This window comes from Sus scrofa, chromosome 5 (assembly GCF_054392235.1).
Source record: "Sus scrofa isolate SSC_HxYL_T2T_F1_AM1 chromosome 5, Sscrofa_HxYL_maternal_Yorkshire_Landrace_v2.0, whole genome shotgun sequence".
Taxonomy (NCBI): Eukaryota; Metazoa; Chordata; class Mammalia; order Artiodactyla; family Suidae; genus Sus; species Sus scrofa.
In genome coordinates, this window is record NC_139387.1 from 61,495,979 (window position 1) to 61,515,909 (window position 19,931).

The 19,931-nt window shown below is 34.0% G+C and overlaps 2 protein-coding genes across 18 annotated transcripts in view; one reads left to right on the forward strand and one right to left on the reverse strand.

Moving 5' to 3' along the window:
- Positions 1-19,931, reverse strand: part of PIK3C2G (phosphatidylinositol-4-phosphate 3-kinase catalytic subunit type 2 gamma) — a 518,046-nt gene that overhangs the window by 214,000 nt on the left and 284,115 nt on the right. For all 15 annotated transcript variants that reach the window (XR_014803777.1, XR_014803780.1, XR_014803778.1 and 12 more), the window contains 2 exons: positions 18,609-18,739; positions 12,307-12,495 (listed from right to left, as the gene is read on the reverse strand). Coding sequence is in view for 10 of the 15 variants with exons in the window: in XM_084956629.1 (XP_084812755.1) it covers positions 12,307-12,495; positions 18,609-18,739 (320 nt within the window). In the remaining 5 variants the exon portion in view is untranslated. The remainder of the gene's footprint in view (positions 1-12,306; positions 12,496-18,608; positions 18,740-19,931) is intronic.
- Positions 13,051-19,931, forward strand: part of RERGL (RERG like) — a 260,323-nt gene continuing 253,442 nt past the window's right edge. For 2 of the 3 annotated variants that reach the window (XM_084956672.1, XM_084956670.1), the window contains exon 1: positions 13,051-13,442. The gene's annotated coding sequence lies outside the window, so the exon portion shown is untranslated. The remainder of the gene's footprint in view (positions 13,443-19,931) is intronic. The other variant, XM_084956671.1, reaches the window with a different exon arrangement.

Consider the following 19,931-nt stretch of genomic DNA (forward strand, 5'->3'; position numbering starts at 1 on the left):
AACTAGGTCCTCATTTATTTATAAGAAGCTTCTTTATAATCATTCAGAAAAAAGATAACGTAAGTGGAGATCTATCTATTTGGATGTATTAAAAAGATACAATGTCAGTAAAATTACATTTCTTGTTGAGGAAGAGATAATGTAAGATGAAACAAATTTCCATTTATTACAAATTTTTTAAAAATTAAGTGTAACAAGAGTCTGTGTGGGAGTTCCCACTGTGGCTTGGTGGAAATGAACCCGACATATATCTATGAGGATGCAGGTTTGATCCCTGGCCTTGCTTAGTGGGCTAATGATCCGGCGTTTCCGTGAGCTGCAGTGTAGGTTGCAGATGCAGCTAAGAGCTGGCATTTCTGTGACTGTGGTGTAGGCCTGCGTCTATAGCTCCAATCAACCCCTAGCCTGGGAACTTCCATATGCCACAGGTGCGGTCCTAAGAAAAACAGTCTATTTGAAATAATCACTTATTTAAGGTTATTCATATATTTAAAAATGTCCATTTAATAAACTTTACACTATTTAATTTAGTTTCCCAAGCATGTCTGAATAGAGAAGCAAAACCAATTATACTCAAAAGCAAAAACATCAAGACTGACTTACTATTCAATTTTACATGAAACTCATATAAAACTGTGATTCTATATTCTATATATTCAGGGTTTAGCTGCCTCTTAATTGAGCTAATCACATCTCTGGGATTTCTAAAAGGACATGACACTACAGCTAAGATAAATACAACCCTGTACAGTAATTTTTAAGGAAGTAACTAAAAATAGCACACTGTCCATTGAGGACATTCAGACACAAAGAAAAAATACTCCTTGAAGACTATTGTAAAAGTCGATAAAAGGAATTTAAGACATGTAGCTAAAAACCTCAAAATGTGAAAAAATTAAGTAAAATTAAAGCAAATTCAAGATAAACACTTTTTTTTTTTTTTTTCTGTGTCACACTTGCAGCATATGGAGGTTTCCAGGCTTGAGCTGTAGCCACTGGCCTACACCAGAGCTCACAGCAATACCGGATCTTAACCCACCGAGTGAGGTGAGGGACTGAATTCTCATCCTCATGGATGCTAGTCAGATTCGTTTCTGCTGAGCCATGACAGTAACTCCCAAGATAAACATTTTTAGAAGAAACTTCAGTGAAATATCAACTCTATATTTGGACACAAATATAGGGTAAACACAAAGTTTAAAGCAAGCTGAGAATTAGGTTGGACCTATAGTCTTTACATGGGCAGGAAAGGAAGAGTATCAAGCATTTAGGCAATTCTTTGGCTCAAAGTAGAAGCAGAAACTGACCAGTGGTTAGTTAGTTCTCTACAATCAAAGTTCTCTATTTTTGCTTTTTTTTTCAGGACACTTTTACACTTTTAAAAATTAAGGAAGAGTTCAAAGCTTTTTTGTTCTATCAATAATTACCAATCAGTAATAAAAACAGGATATTTAAGAAATATTTATCAATTCATTTTAAATGACATTACATGTTAACCATGAACAATATGTTTCTACAAAATATAGCTGGTATTTTCAAAAAGACACTAAAGAATGAGAAGAATGCTTTTGTTTAACATTTTTGTCTTTAATGTACAGCTTAATAGAACACAACTGAATTCTCCTATATGCTTTTGCATTGACTATTGCAATAATGCATGTCATGTAGTCTCTGGAAAACTTCACTCTACACTCAGTAGTGAATGAGTGTGACCAAGAAAATGACACTTTAGAATTATTTTGGAAATAATTTCAACCTTGTGACATCACTGTAAACATCTTGAGGATTGTAGACCTCACTTTGAAAACTTCTGATGTACAACATAGTTTTGGCATGTGTTGTTGCAGTGCGGCCATAAGTCAAGGGGTCAGCGTCTGTGCTCTAAGGCAGCAGCAACATCGACCTATGTCTTCCCTGATTGAAATATTGGTTTTGAAGTCATCTGACAACATTCAGACTTGGGAACTGTCATTCCTCCTCTTTTCCCTCCAACATACAATTCTACTTGCCTCAGAGGGCTTGAGGAGTATCACAAAAGATTCAGACAAACTTCAACAGGACCAGTGGAGTTGTAAAGTGAAATTTCAACAGAAAAATTCATCTTTCTACTTTATTCATTTGACTTGTTATTTTGTCATTTCTACTCCTTTTCTACTTTCTTCCCAAATCAGTTTTTCTCTTTTTTTTTTTTTTTTTTTTTTTTAGTTTGAAAACTGATATAGGGTCAATATCTTACTCAAAGAATTTTTGAAGTGATGGGTGAAAGCCAAATGCAATGTAACAAATGTCAACCTTTAAAAAAAGCAACTTGGAGTAAACTGAACAGCAAAGAAATCTGAGATCAAATTTAAGTGTAACATAAATGTCAAACTTCAGAAGACACAGTATGAATTCATGCAGAATGCCATGAGGCTATTCACAGTTAAAAGCCCCAATGTCAGGTTAGAATTAGAAAACCATCGGAAGTACAGAACTGTTTTTTCCAATAGGTTTTGAATCTGATGACACACTCAGCATCATCTTGGAAGAAAAATGTCAATATGAATATCTATGCTATGTTTCTAGCACTAAAACCAATCAGATGTGACAGAAGAAATTTTTTTCTAGGAAAAGTGGTGAGTAAGGCTTCTTTAAGATAATTGTCAACCTCTATCTAGTGAATAATTCATGGTCTTTCAAGGATTTTCATATGATTACTGAATATTAGAATTCAAGGAAATTTGGAGACCTTGTTCAATCTCCTAGTTATACAGATGAAGAAACAAACTGAGAGTTTGAGCTATTTTCCTAAGGCCATTTGTTGGTGACACTGAAACTAGAATTCAAATATCTGGAATACTCAGCCAGTACTTCCAGCAAAGTTACTTTATCTTTTGACGTATATATGCTTATATATAGTGTACAAAACTAACTTGGGTGTATTTTTATTTTAGTTCATTCTAAATGGATCAATAATAGAGACATATAAGAGTGGTCAGAGCAATTTGTCAATTGGACAGGGCATGGATCCCATCATGAATTAGAAGGAATAAGAATGAGTCATAGGCCCAAGAAAATATAGGAATTGTTCAGATATTTCCTGATAGATAGTCTAAGGACCAATACATAGACATTGGGAATAAACTATAGAGACATAGTATTAATTAATTAATATTATTTATAATTAAGGAATATTTATTGATTTTGTTCCTTTTTATGATTATACTTTGATTTTATTTATGGACAGGCTTAGAAAGACACTATAGAGATTACACAATGGAGAAATTTTGTGTTTGGATGCATTAAATGTTATGAGAAAAACAGTATGATGATAAGAAAGAATAAGGGATTTTGAATCTAAATATGAAGGTCCTTCTTTTACCTTTTATAAACACCTCCTGCAGCTGAATACCAAAAAAAAAAACAACCTCATCAAAAAATGGGCACATCTAAACAGACAACTCTCCAAAGAAGATATACAGCTAGCCAAAAAACACATGAAAAGATGTTCAATATCACTCATTATTAGAGAAATTCAAATCAAAACCTCTACACCAGGCAGAATGGCCATCATCAAAAAGTCTACAAACAATAAATGCTGGAGAGGGTGTGGAGCAAAGGGAACCTATTATACTCCTGGTGGAAATGTAAATTGGTGCAACCACTGTGGAAAATAGTATGGAGATTCCTCAGAAAACTAACAATAGCATTACCATTTGATCCAGCAATCCCACTCCTGGGCATCTATCCAGAGAAAACTATGACTCAGAAAGATACATGTACTCCAATGTTCTATATACAAGAGTATATACTCTTGCAGCACTATATACAAGAGCCAAGACATGGAAACAACCTAAATGTCCATTGACAGAGGAGTAGTTAAAGAAGATGTGGTACATGTACACAATGGAATATTACTAAGCCATTAAAAGGAAAGAAATAATGGGATTTGCAGCAACCTGGATGGACCTAGAAATTATCATGCTAAGTGAAGTCAGTCAGACAGTGAGACACCAATATCGATGCTATCAATTGCATGTGGAATCTAAAAAAAGGACACAATGAACTTCTTTGCAGAATAGACACTGACTCACAGACTTTGAAAAACTTTTGGTTTCCAAAGGAGATGGTTTGGGGGGTGGGGGGATGGGCTTGGGGTTTGGGATGGAAATGCTATAAAATTGGGTTGTGATGATCATTGCATAACTACAAATGTAATAAAATTCACTGTGTAATTAAAAAGATAAAAATAAAAAGCACTTAAAAAAAGAAAGAATAAGGATTTTGAATCTAAATATGAAGGACCTTCTTTTACCTTCTGTGCTCTGTCTCTAAACCAATTTATCTATACCCTTTACTTAATTCCCATCCTCCTCAGGGTGATTTCCAGATTGGGACCTCTCACTTAGATAGCTTTCTTGTACCACCATCAGGCACTTAAGTACACCTCAAAGCCAGCATACAAAAGCCTGAACTGCAGGGTTCTTGTTCTTTTATAATCTATTTGCCACTCTGTGTGCCCCATCTATGGGAATTCTTCTATTATCTACCGATATAAAACAGAAAGCTAGAAGTAATCTTTGACACCCTTCTTTTTCACTGCCCATCCCCATTCAATCCTGTCATTTTTACTCCTAGACATTCTGATTCTGTTCATTTACTTATGTCATCACTACCACCTTCCCAGGTTGACTTGCCATCCTCAGACATCTGGACCATATCCATAACTTCCTAAGTCATCTTCTCTCATCTACTTTTGCCTCCCTCATCAAACTCATGCTATATTCAGAAACCAGAATGACCTTTTTTTTTTCTGAATTTTTTTTTGGCCACACCCACAGCATACAGAAGTTCCTGAGCCAGGGATGGAACCCACACCACAGTAGTGACCCAAGCCACTGCAGTGACATCCTTAACCTGCTAGGCCACAAGAGAACTCCTAGCATGATTTTTGAAAGTTGCAAGTCAAAGTATTCTCTCACTTAAACTCATTTATGCCTTCTGGTTGCTATTAGAATAAAGTCCAAGTTGCTTAACATGGTTCTGTTGAGACATCTTTAACATGGCCTTCCAGTTCCATCTGAACATATCTTTCATCTTATATCACACACTCCTTCCTTGGACCCTGGCATGCTGGCTCTCTTCCAGTGTCTTAAAAGCAGTTTCTGCATTTCATAATTCCCTCTTCCCAGGAAACTCTTACTCTCTCCTTTCACCAATTTATTCCCACTCATCTCTGATCTGAATTCAAAAATAATTTCCTTAAGGAAGACTTGCCACACTCTGGAGAAAAGGTTTGAATCCTTTATTATATGCCATCATAGAACCGTGTGCTTTTTTCCTTAGAGCTGTTATAATACCTGTTTCAATTTATAATTTGGTAATGGTCTCTTTCTCCCCACCTCCAATAAACTGAAACTCCATAAAAGTAAGATTATGTTTCTTTTTGCTTAATATTCTAGCTTCAGGACCTAATGAAGTGCATAGCATGAATAGGCCATCAATAAGTACCTATTAAGTGAATGAATAGACAAATTGGGCTTCAATTTCTTCATCTGTAAAAAGGAGAAAAGTAAAATGGGGGAATTTGTAGATGTTGCTAGAAATATTAAAGAGATTGTTTTGTAGGTCAAATCACACATTGTGAAAGTACTTAGTAAGCTATAAGTCACTATTCAATTGCCAAATATTTACTAGTTGATAACTCTTCTATCATATACATTTTGACAAGTGAATTTAAGCTTATTTAAGTTTATTAGACATGAAATCACTCCCATGATTTTATTGCTATTTATAACAGGGCAGTGAAAAAATATGAAAACTCTTACTTCTTAAAAATATAGTTATGATGAAGAGGATGGCAATGAAAAGAATGATTGGTAGCATTTACTGAAAACTCTCATAAGTATTTTATCCTATAAAGTATATGGTGCTATTTACTGCTGTTTTATAGATAAGGAAACTTGTCTAAAGTCATTCAAGTAATAAGTGGCAGAGACAGATATGTTTGATTTCAAAGCTTATGTTGTCAACCGTGAAATGTGTAAGCAACTCCAGAAACTCTTTAAAAATACACAAAGGCAAGAAACATATCTTTGGGTTTATGCAATTCTATGTTCACTTTTAGTATATCACCTTGACGTTCCCTTCATGGAGAATACTGAAATTTTCACATTTTTCTCTTTTATAGACATACTTATCTCTAATTATATTCATATTTTTTCTTCTCCCACCTAAGAGGAACAAATTACTCTCTTTCCTTGGATAAATTCCCATTTGCATTTTTGATCCAGGCTGTTGGTACCATTTCATTTTTCACTTCACCCATCCTTGTTTTCTTAAATTGCTTCTTGCATCCTTCCTCTCAGTTTGTAATCATGCCTTAATCTCTTTTATTTAAACAAACTTTTGAACTCCAAAATCTTTCTCTCCCTCCAACTTTAGTGATTTTCTTGCCTTTACTATCAATTTTATTCCAAGAGCCACAATTATTTCCCTCCATTCCTTCCTCAGGAACTTGAAGTATGGCATCCAACTTTATGACCCAAATTTGCTTTCTTCTGGTAATCTTGTCTGGTTAATGATGTAATTATCTATCATTTACCCAAATCAGAAAGTTCAACGTCTTCCTTATATCCTGTTCCTTTTTCACTTTCCTCTGAAATGCTTCCCAAATCTTCTCTGAAAATTTCTACAGATGCTTAGATCAGGCCCAGACCATTTTTCAAGTAGACTATTTCAATACCTGATATCTATCTAATATTTAACATCTACCTAATATCCTTGCTCTTCTTCTATTCTTTTTAAAGTCTATCCTTTATATTGATTCCATAATTATCCTTGTATTAAATAGCTTTGATTGTATGACTCCCATTCTTCCATGGGCTGCAGTAAAGTCAGTTCACAGTAACCACCTGACTCATGTGGCCTCAATGTAAACTGAACCTACCTTTTCAACCTTGTCTTCCAGTACAATTCCCTAATATTATATTAATAAATTACTAATTATTCTCTGAACCTCCATAATTGTTCCTCTGCTAGTCTTTCTTCCATGAATGCCGTTTCTTCTCTTCTCCACTTAGGAAATTCCTGAGAATGTTTAAAGTCAGAATTCAATTCCTTTGTGAAGCTTTTATTATTTTCTCTGAAGGAATTTGCCTCTCTCTTCCTTGGGAGCATACAATACTTACTACTTTGATTATAGCATAGAGTATATTGTGTGGTGATCTTCAGTGTGAGTCTTTTCTTCTAAACTGACAGTCACTATCGCTTTTGTTTTTTTGATTCATTGCATGTCAATTTCCAGGTACACATATTTTTGCTCAGTAAATAAACAGAAAGGATATACCATTATTCATCACTTGATTATTTAGTCAAATGTGGAAATTATAACTGTCTTCCTTTTCCACATCCTATGCTGCATATTTACGATGCTAGTTAAGAATGGCTTTATCATAAATTAATCTCTACTATAAAGAATCTGTGGTTTGGTGCAAACATTTTTGTGAAGCATGTTTTACAAGGAAACTGATTTTGAAAGCTAAGGCACAGCCTATTAAGTATTGCTCTTCTTCCCGCAAAACAATAATTTTACATTATGTGGGATGGCAAGTTCTGGTACCTTGTCAAATTTTTATTTAAGCTTCTGATGTAATTCTCTGATGCCAATTCAGAGCTGCTATTTTTAAATGAATACGTTCCTTGATCTGCCTTTTAATCCTTGGGTAATTTCTGCTTGTTATTAACAGTTGAATAGTTGTACCTGTGCATCAGGGTTTAAGAAACTAGCAACCACCTGCCAAGAACTAGAGACCTTAGCCCTTAGTCTCTGGTATTCTGACAGCACTGCCTTCTCTAATGGAAGTATCAATACCCAGAGAACACACTGCTAACTGTGTTCTCTGTCCTGGAAATATTAACACCCTATGGCCCACACTAGCTAAATCTTATCTCAACATATCTCTTGCTAAAAATAAGCCAAAAGGAGGTGGTGAACCTTCAAGTAGGATTAAGTAATCATCAATATTAAAAATTATCCAAGCTAGAAATGGAGCACACCAGTTCTCAGGAGGTTAAGCCACTGAAAAACTCACTATACAAAAAAGAAAAATATAGATCCCTGAAGAAGTCACTCTGACAACTCACGTAACAAGCACATACTGTTTGTTCTCAGAATAGTCAGCTTTTGAATTTAGAGAAGTTGAAAGGTTCATTTCTGGAAACAGCTTGTCCTCAAGCTTAATAGTTCAGTTAAACTGAGAGTGGGAGTCAGAGGATAAGTACAATGGAAATATTCCAACCTTTTCAGTGACCTTCTTTGATGCGTGATAAAGAACTGTTCAATGTGCAAATAAATCAAGTTTCTATTAAGTTCCCTGAATGATGCTTGATAAACAGCACTCTGCTTTGAAATCAGTTCCTAAGATCTTTAAAAATCTGATTATTCAGAAAAAAAGAAATTTCTTAATTAAATAGAAACATCCAAGCATAAGAAGGTTAAGTACTACAGTTACTATTTACTATAATCAAACTATTTTAGGATGGTTTTACTTACCTATTTAGTGTAAAACAAATAGTATGTATTTATCTAGGAAGGCTGCAAGTCATAATGGCAAAGATTGAGAGCTCCAAATCTCTGGATTTGACTCTAGCTCCTTAACTTACTAATGTACTTGGGTAACCAAATCCCTGTAAGCTTCAGCTTCCCCAGAGGTAAAATTGGAATAATACTAGTATTTTCCTTGTAGGGTTATTGTAGATAATAAAATGAGACAGCATTAAGGGGAGATAAGTAAAAATCTGATCTTTATACTTAAAATATTAAGTGATTCAAATAGATGTTCAGCATCTGTTTAGGTAGAGAAGGTTCCTATAAGCAGAATTATGCTTACTATCAGGAATCAGAGAATATTGAAATCCTCTAGCAAATCAATCCTCTTGTTTTATAAGCAAGAAAACAAAGCAGTTCCATTTGTAAGAAATATTCCATGAACTTTCTAAAAATACTAATTAACACATTTAAATGTCTTTAAAATAGACCAAGGTACATCTTAATAAAAAAATAATAAATTACCAAAAAAGTTAATGCTTTAGAAACTTTATAAAGTTGTACTATAAAAAATTATGCTTTAGCAACACAGAGTCAAAGTTTTTACAAGTACAATTATTCTTTTAAATTTTTAATAGCTTTATAGAGATATAATTCAAATTCCATACAATTCACTCACAGTGTACAATTTCATGGTTTTAGCATGTTCCCAGAATTGTGGAGCCATAACCACAAAAAGAAACTTCATATCCAATGGCAGTTACTCCCTATTTCCCCCCAACCTCCTCTAGCCCTGGGTGATCGCTAACCCACTTTCTGTCTCTGTCATTTGTCTATTCTGGACATTCATAAAACATGTGGTCCTTCTCTTGCTTAGCATGTTTTCAAGGTTCATTCATGTTGTAACATATGTTAATATTTATTCTTTCTTATTATTGAACACTACTACATTGTATGGATAGACCATATTTTATCTATTTATTCATTCATTCATGGCAAATTTGGGTTGTTTCTAATTTGGGGCTATTATAAATAATGCTGGTTTGAAAATTCATGTATGAGTTTTTGAGTGGATCTATTTTTCTTTTATCTTGAATACACACTTAAGAACGGATCAAATGCTAATTTGATGTTTAACATTTAACAAACTGACAAATTATTTTCCCTGGTGGTTGCCCCACTTTACATTCCCATCACCAATATATGAGATTTCTAATTTCTTCATATCCTTGCTTTTTTGATCATAGTCATTATAGTTAGTGTTAAGTGATATCTCATTATAGTTTTTGGTTATATTTCCCTAGTAGTTGATGTTGAGTATCTTTTCATGTGCATATTGGACATTTGCACATTTTCTTTGGGGAACTATCAGATCCTCTGACCATTTAAAAACTGCGGTATTTATTGTTTTGTTGTTAAGTTGTAAGAGTATTTATACATTCTGGGTACAATTCCATTATCATATATATGATTTGCTAATATCATCTCAATCTGTGAATTTTTACCTTCACATTTTGAATGACTTTTCTATGAAATACTTAGTTCAGGAATGACAAAATAATAATCATAGCCTAATACTATAAGTTTTACTTGAGCCAAAAACAACTGGAATTTAGCAAAATTTTGCAGACAATGGCTATTCTTATATATCCAAATCAGGAAAATAGGTTAGGAGTAAAGGGGAAATGAGAACTTTTCTTTTCAGTAGTATGAACTGTAAATCTCACATAAACCAATTAATTATTAATTGACTTCCTTATCACCTCTTTATTTCATTAATTCATTCAACTATACAAGATGTGGGGAATAAGATAATAGATGATTCCCTCAAATAATATAATTTAAATGTTAAAATAATGTACAAATAATCATAATGTATTTTAGGAAGTGATTTATTCAATACTGAGCAATTAGTATGTTCCAGGTATTATTATTAAGCCCTTAGGAAACAGAAACACTAAGATGAACTGTTTTGCTTTAACTAGCTCTCAGTCTAATGCGGGAAAATTACATGATTGACATGGTGCATGTAAACATATTGCAATAAGATATAATTCATAAAGAAATAAAGCCACTGTACCAGGCAGATGTGGTCAGTTTTGCTTGGCAAGGTCAAGGAAAGATCCATGGAAGAAGATTTATAAAAAGGAGAAAAGCTGCAAGCTCAACTAAAAGAAAAATTCTATCGTCTATCTAGCTAGCTAGCTAGCTATCATCTACCAAGGAAGAGTAGGCATCTAGGTACATTAATGGAAGACACAAGAAAACTGAATAAAAATCTTCAATGTGAGGGGCACAAAAATGTAGAATTTTAAGGTAATTTTCAAGTTTTGAACTTGGAAGAGTGAGGAATATAGTAGCTCTTAAAAATAATTGAAAAAGAAGACACTTTCTCCTCCTTTCCCATGCTAGACGTTTCATAAAAGACACTAATTTAAAAATAAACCTAAACAAATCCTGTGAAAAGCCCTTTGTATCACTTTTCCTCCCTCCTTGCTCTTTCATCAGGATCTTGAGAGTTCAGAATAGAACAGGGTTTCACAATTCTTCTCTGACCCTAGATATTGCAGACTTTCTTCTTGGATTCAGTGAGCTGATGCCATCAAGACAGACCTAGAATATCTCTTCTTGGCTTTGAATATGAAACAGAAGCCAAGGAAGAGCTGTTTCCCCAAACGAGAGCCAGATACCACACATATTCCCACAAGCTTCCCCTTAACTCGAAGATGATGACATTACCCCACCCCATCCCCCACTCCCATGTGTTTTATTCTGAGGGAAGATCTGGTGAATATATAAGGTACAGACTTTTTTCCTTTTGTTTTTGTCATTATCACTGTCTTATTAACTGAACACCTACTATAAGTAGAGTATTTTGCCAGGCTTTGCATATTTCAACAGTAAAAGATATTGTTGCAACTTGTAAGGATTCTTTTTGTGAGAGGTGGAAGAGTAGAGAATTTTACTTTTCTCCATTCAAGTTTGTGTTGTTATTTCTCTAAGAGCAACTAAACTCTTCATTTAAGAAACTATGGCCATTGGCGTTCCCGTCGTAGCTCACTGGAAATGAATATGACTACTATCCATGAGGATGTAGGTTTGATCCCTGGCCTCGCTCAGTGGGTTAATGATCTGGCATTGCCATGAGCTGTGGTGTAAGTCACAGATGTGGCTCAGATCCTGCAATGCTCTTGCTGTGGTGTAGATCGGCAGCTGTAGCTCCAATTCGACCCCTAGCCTGAGAACCTCCATATGCTGCAGGTGCAGCCTTAAAAAAGAAGAAAAAAGAAAAAAGAAACTATGGCCATTACTTATATTTCAACTAGTGCTGAAGGCACAATAATAGTTTTGATTTGTTTAAATTTTATATTCAGGAGTACCCGTTGTGATGCAGCAGAAATGAATCTGACTAGTATCCACAAGGATGCAGGTTCAATCCCTGGCCTCGTTCAGAGGGGTTAAGTATCCAGCATTGCCGTAAGCTGTGGTGTAGGTTGCAGACATGGCGTAGATCCCGCATTGCTTTGGCTGTGGTGTAGGCCAGCAGCTATAGTCCAATTTGACCCCTAGCCTGGGAACCTTCACATGTCACAGGTGTGCCTCCCCAAAAAAAGTAAATTTTATATCCGTAGTTTACATTTATCTAAATTTAATATCCATAACTATTGAAATTGGAAAAAATAGAACAGCTGTTGAATTAATCACATAGTCCTAAGTTTTTCCTCTTCAAACATTTTTTTTTCTCATTAGTAATATCATCCCTGTCATGCAAGTCTTACCTGGAAGTCAAAAGTCCAAGAGCGTCCAAAGGGTGAGAAAATTTCCATCTTCTCAAAATGGCATGCATTTCTGAAACAGTTTTTTCATCCCATCCAGGGGCACTACCCAGGACCAAAGGAAGGGAGCAATTTTCATTATTGCAGTAGAAGCGATAAAACCATAAGTATCTTCTCTTTTCTTCAGAGAGTCTGCAAAAACCAGATTGGAAACTATAATTTACTGTAGTTTGCTACATTAACAAATGTTTGCTGTAAACACACAGAACAAAATGTTAGTCTAGTTCCCTGAATTTTTAGTTTATTTTTGAAAACAAGTCCTTTATCTTTTGGGGACAGTTAGATTATTTCACCAGCTTATTTCCCACTGACTTTATTCTTTTAAAAGAAAAAAAAAACTTGACTTCAGATAATTCACATTTATTTTTCCTCTGAAAATTCTTGCCACTTAAAAAAAAATGTCATTTTGGTTAGCAAAAGTCTCTGTCTCCTTTAAGGCAGATCAAGTTTATTTGAATCCTGCAACACGTACTTACTACTTAGAACAAAGGTAATCCACCATTTACTTTCTTCCTTTCTTTACAAATTAATTTAGACCCACTGTGTTTGTGAAGAAATGGCATATTTTAAAGATGATATTCCTTCATTTCAAAACAAGTTTCATCACAGTTCAGAAAACTTTTTGCTCAATTTCAAAAACAAACATTTCAATTCACTGCTGGATTCTAGCTTTAAATTCTCAGAGTTTGCTGCAAGTTTGGAGTTAAAAATACCAGTAAATAGGACTTCCTTAATTGATCAAGTGTTTCCCTCTGGAGAGTGGTCCCAACAGAAGATCTAAATCTCAGATGAGAGCCATTGATTCACAGACAGTTTATTGTGCTTTGCTCAGGCTCCAGCAAAAGCATTCGGGATCACAGTTCAACTGAAGGACAGCATTTCTCACATGACAGCGATGGCTTTTCAGCACTCTCCTCCAAACCAACACTCTGTTGCTCAGCTGAAATTACCTAAACCTCCCAAGAAGGATAATGAGAAATATTAAAGGAATTTAAATGTAAATATTTCTCTACGATTTCTTCTTAAGCCATCTTCATCTGCGAAATGAAAGAACTGGATCACAGAGGATAATTTTTAAGGTATGCATGGGTTCCTTTTCTGTTTTGTCACTTCCTTCCTCACCAGAAAGCCCCCAGAAGAAAAGATTTCATAACAAAATTATTACTACAGCACCGAAACAAATTATTTTGTTCTAATTAAATTCCTTTATTTCAATAGTGAATAATTCAATTATACTTATTGAAGTATAATTTACATAAGAGAGAATGCACAATTCAGCTAATTTAATTTTGCCAAATGCATGTACCAAGTTAAAAACCATACTCTTTTCAAGATACATGACAGTTTTCTCATACCACGAGAGGCAAGCACTGGTATGATTTTTTTCACTCTAAACTAACATCACCTATTTTCAAACTTCACATAAATGGAATCATAGAGTATATATATTCTTTTACTTACAGTTTTTCACTCAGTGTGTTTTTGAAATTATCCATAATATTGAGTGTATCAGTAAATTACTCTTTTTTTCTTTTTCTTTTTATGGCTACACCTGTGGCATATGTAAGTTCCCAGGCTAGGGGTTGAATTGCAGCTGCAACTGCCAGCCTGATCTGAGCCACATCTGGGACCTATGCTGCAGCTTGTGACAACCCTGGATCCTTAACCCACTGAGCGAGGCCAGAGATCAAACCCACATCGTCATGGATACTAGTCGGGTTCTGAACCCACTGAGCCACAATAAGAATAATTAATGAGTATTATTCCTTTGTATAAATACATCACAATTTGCTTATCTCTTCTCTTCTTTGATGGACATTTGGGTTGTTTCCTGTTCTGGGATACTACGAATAAAACTACAGTCAACATTTGTGTACATGTTTGCATGGATGTATCATTCATTTCCCCAAGAAAGAAACTAGGAGGAGAATGATGTGGTTGTATATCACATATCTGTTTACCTTTTGAGGAAACTGTCAAACTATTTCTGAAGTGTTTTTAATATTTTACATTATTATGCACAGAGTATAGTAGATCCAATTATATAGCATTCTTGCCAACACTTGATTTTGCCCATTAAATATATTATCCAAGCCATCAGAGTTTAATGAAAAGCATATTGATCATTTGAAAAAATAATATCGGGAGTTCCCATCGTGGCGCAGTGGTTAACGAATCCGACTAGGAACCATGAGGTTGCGGGTTCGGTCCCTGCCCTTGCTCAGTGGGTTAACGATCCGGCGTTGCCGTGAGCTGTGGTGTAGAGTGCAGACGCGGCTCGGATCCCGCATTGCTGTGGCTCTGGTGTAGGCCGGAGACTACAGCTCCGATTAGACCCCTAGCCTGAGAACCTCCATATGCCGCGGGAGCGGCCCAAGAAATAGCAAAAAGACAAAAAAAAAAAAAAGAAAAAAAAAAGAAAAAATAATATCCATTCTAATGGGTGTACAGTTGTACCTTTATCACTTTGTAGAGAACTGTAATTGTCATCTTAACACTAGGGATTATTCTAATCAATGACATGACATAGCCTTCCATTTACTGAGGTTTTCCTTTTTTTTCTTTAATTTTTCTAGCAAAGTTTTATAGCTTTTAGTGTAGAATTTTTGATATTATAAATTTTGAAAAATAAAATTTATTTGCTATGTTTTACCAGAATACACTTTCATTTTGTACATTAATCTCAAATGCTATGATCTTAATCGCTCATCTGAAAATATTTTTATTTCTTTCTTCCCATAATTTTTACACATTTAAAACTTATTTTTATTGCCATAGTACATCTTTTTTTCTTTCATACTTCAACGTGTATAATCTCTATTGCCCTTCAAGTTCACTGTTCTTTTTTTCCTCGTTATGCCATCAATTAAGCCTCTCTAGCGATTTTTTAAAATTTAGATATTATTTTTCAGTTCTTAAATTTCCACTTTTCTACTGAGACTTCATTTGTTCACTCGTATGTGCCTTTGAATTTAAATCCATAAGTGTCTTTATAATAGCTGTAAAATATTTGTATGTTTCTTTCTGTTTAACGGCTTTCCCCCATCCTGGTTATAGTTATATATTCCTGACTCTTCCTATGTCTAGTAATTATTGATTACATGCTAAACATTTAAAATGCTGTATTGTTTAGAGTCTGCATTTTGCTATCTTTTAGGTGTTGAATGTCCCAATTTTTTTAGTAGGCAGTTTAATTACTAGCAGATTGGCTTGATCCTTTTGGAGGCTTGTTTTTAAGGGTCACCATGCTATAGAGTAGGTAAAAAAATTGCATTGGGGAAATAACAATTAAAAAAATGATAAAATAACAACAACAAAAAAAGATTTATTAGGCTAGGCCTAGAATAGTCCTTAATCTTGGGCTAGAGCACACTCATTCCTAATATGTATCTTTCTGATTTCTTGATTGAGTGACTGGGGTATTCTGTGATCTTTCTCCATTATTACTGTCAGAATTCTATGTCTACAAGCATTGTGCAACCTCTAGAATCTACATTTATTTCACATCTTCCATGTAGAGGTTCTTTTGCAGTCCTGAAAAAATCTCTATCTGCTCATATGGAGCTTAGTACTCAGCTAAATATTTAAGAAGACATCAGTACATATTTCTGTAGTTCCTATCCTGTACATCTTCCTTTTCTCCACTATTATGCTCTAAAAATTCCAGCTGCCTCAGCATCATTAAACTCGGATTTCTGTCTTTTTTTTTTAAAAAAAAAGTCTCAGCAAGACCTGCATGATCTTCTTTAATTAGACCTCCCAGAGGTATCATACAGAAAATTCTTCTGGGCCGAAACCCACTTTATTCATGGGCTCACCTCAAGCACTGTCTGTTCAATTTCTGAGAGCAGTTGTTTCATATGTATTTTTCTTCTGTCATATTTCTTTCAGTCAGGAGGATTAGTCTAGTAATAGGTAACTTTCATGGCTAGAATTAGAAGCATAATTCCTGTCAAAACAATTTATTTAATATCTTATGTTCTGGGATTTTCTTTATATATTAAACTTTAACATTCCTTTAGCTGTCTTCAAGAAGGTATTTTTCTTATTTTTACAAATATAGGTACTGTTTCATTAGATTTTATTGCGTATGAACTTAACTGATTATATTTGATCAATTTAAAGAAGGAATAATTAAGTCACCAACTAAATGATAAAATGTGGTATTTTGAAAATGGATTTAATCTGTTTCTAACACAAGTTTTTATCACATTGAATGCTATTCTCCATCTGTTTTCACAGTGCAGAATGAAATTGTACTCTACTGAGCATTAATAATTGTACTTGAGTGGGTGAAACAGAGGAAAAATCTTGCTTATTTTATGTATAAATTATTCACTTAAATAGAAACTGAACTTTAAAGCCAGTTAGAATTTATTGGCGTTAATTTAAAAACACAATCTTGTAATATTTGAAGGCAGTTACTGTGCTTATTATTTGTTGGTTTTGACATTTTTTTGGTTTGAATCTATCTATAATTTCAAAGTATAGCATCTTTTCCATATTTTAAAAATTGCTCATTATAAATATATTAGCCTTTGATATGTGGTGTGCTTGTTAAATCTAAGGTTTTATATTTTTGAGTAAGGAGTATAAAAAAAATGCTTCACCTAGTTAAGATAACAATAGTCTGTCAAAATATGTGTCATGAAGACTATGAGACTCTTTCATTATTTTCAATCCTTCAGGCAATTTTTATACTTAAATCTATGTAAAATAACTTTATTCATTATAACATTTATTTTACACGCATTATTTATCAGGCACAGAGTAGAGCACTGCAAATGTAGTGATAAAAACAAACTAATCAGGAAAAATGCATTAATGAACACTATGATAATAAATTGTGTTACATCTGATAACATAAAAGATAAAAAGGTTATAATAAGAAAAATAAATTCATTAGATAGGGTGGCCAAAGAAGGCCTCTTTGGGAAGATCACAATTAAGTGAAGATCTTCAGTCATGTGAAGAACTAGGAAGGAATATTCATGTAAAGGAAACATCAAACAAAAAGGCCTTTTTTGTGGCCTGTGATGGGAAAGGGAAGGGAATAGCATGTGAAAGAAATTTCTGTCACTGCATTGAAGTGAATGAGGAAAAGAGTAAGATGAGTTGAAATTAGAGATCTGGCCAGTAACATGATCACCTAAAACAGAATGCTTGATCATATTCAACATCTTGGTCTGGAAGGTCTCAAAATTATTCTTCCTCCATAAAATGACTCTAATATCTGACCAGCTTATCAATTCAAAACCTTAGATTCTCCATTGACTTAATTTGATTTTTTGGTTTCTCTACTGGCTTAACCCCTATTTGCTATTAATCATCAAATAGTGGCTTTTCAACTTCCAAAATATGCTCCACATCCAGCCATTACTTTCAGTGTCCACTGCCATCACTCAGTTCCAGTGACCATGACCTCCTGCCTAAAATATTATATCAGCTTCTTTGCTGAACCTCTTGCTTCCCACTATTACTTCTTCTCCAATCCACTGTTGAACTCGCAGTCCAAGAGATCACACAAAATGATGATTCAGATCACATGAATACCCCATTAAGACTTTTAATCATTTTATTCTTAGAAGAAAATGCTTTATTATGTTATATATCATATCATTTTATATAAATAAAGAGTTTCTTTCTTAGATTTATGCTTTTATCATGTCATTAATGAGCTCCACAAGCTGTGGTTTAGATATTTCCAAGTACAAAAAGAGAATTAGTATTCTTTTACGATTCTTCCTGGGATTTTTTTCCCTAGAGAATTACTGTTTGACAGAATTTAAGTACTCCTTAATTACTAATTTGGTGCTATTAAACATAATTTATGCCTGTTCTTTTTAAATTTGCCATTATAATTAAATTTTCCTTTTTCCTGTTTACTAAAACAATTTTATACCTATTTGAAGGGTTGCTTAGCAATGATTTATCAGTTACATTCTAATATGTATAACAAAGCCTCTGCTTTGTTGTTTTGAATGGAATGATTTCTAATCTTCGTATTTTTCCTTTGACCAAAATTAAATTTGCTGAATTCCACAAGAAAAAATATTTGGAAAACTCAGAAAATTTCTAATTTAGCTCTTAAACATTAGTTGATCATCCAACAGGTGTGAGGCTAGGAAACAGAAAGAGTTATGTGGGAAGGAAAGCTCACTCTTCAAAGATATGGGTGCTCCTAATATGACTGATGGTATCATGAATAACAGGCACAACTCCTTCACAAGAACTGGGTCACTTACAGTAAAGGAGACTGTTTTTGTGAAAGTCTGGAGATATGTTTTAAACACTCTTTTGGTGGTTCTTCAAGATCACTTCTGTTCTCTTGAGAATCAAGTTTCATATACTCCCACTCAGTAGCTGGAAAATTAATCTGAAATAAAAAAAACAGTTTGCTATGTATAGAATGCCTGAAAATGCATTATTAATTTAATAATTTTGATCTTAGATTTGTAAAAACTAAAGTAAAGGGAAAATATTATATTTCATGTTCTCTTTATTTTTTAAAAATAATTTTATAAGAATCACTAGGATTTGGACTTGGTATTTAAATATACACGCTGTTTGGCATCCTCAATTATGTACTTAAATGGTATATAAATTAGTCTGTAACATCACCTGAGAAAAAAATGAAAAATAATAACATTTATGAACATTTCATAAAGTTAAATGTTACATTTTTGTGTAATGCTAAAATTATATCTTTTCTATATTCCATTACTAAAATATCTTTCTAGTATTAAATTATGAAAATTTTAGATGGTAAGTACATTTTTTGTCATGTCATCACTTGAGAAAATAAAAAGAGTTACTTTATGTTGGTCTCTACTACTTGAAATCTATAAGTCTGTGGACCGCTTTGTAGACATGAGGGTGACATCTTTGGTAAAGATCCACATGTATGCTTCCACTTATTCAAAATGTGCAGAATAGGTGATTCTATAGAGACAGAGAGTATACTAATAGTTGCTTAGACTTGGGGAATAGGAGGTGATAGCTAAAAGTTAAGTGATTTCTTTATGAAGTAGTGAAAATGCTTTAAAATTGATGGTGAGAACTGCACACATCTGTACAAATAATTAAAGACACTGAATTGCACACTTTAAATGGCAAGATTGTACGGTATGTGAATTATATCTCAATAAAGCTTGAAAGAAATTCTCTCAGGGGGGATATATCTACTGAGAATCATCATGGGCAGCAGATGGAATCCTTGAGAACTGTCAACATTGAGGACCAGCTGAAGAAGGGGAGCCTGGGAAGAAGATAGAGAAAGGATAACCAGAGAGCAGTAACAGCAAAGCCAGAGGAGAAGAGTGTTCTATATGGGGGAAGAAAGTGCCAAAAACTGCAGAAAGAAGGTTTGTAGGAAGGGAACTAAAAACCACCACTGCATTTGATAACTAGAAATCAGTGGGTTACCTGACAACAGTTCAGTGTGGTGAGGACAAATAAACCAGACGGGAGTGAATTCTGACATGAATGAGAAAGTGAAGAAGTAGAGAAGCATTAAGTAGTACAAAAGAAACATTAACTAAAACAACTCTTTTCTTAGTGCTTGAATC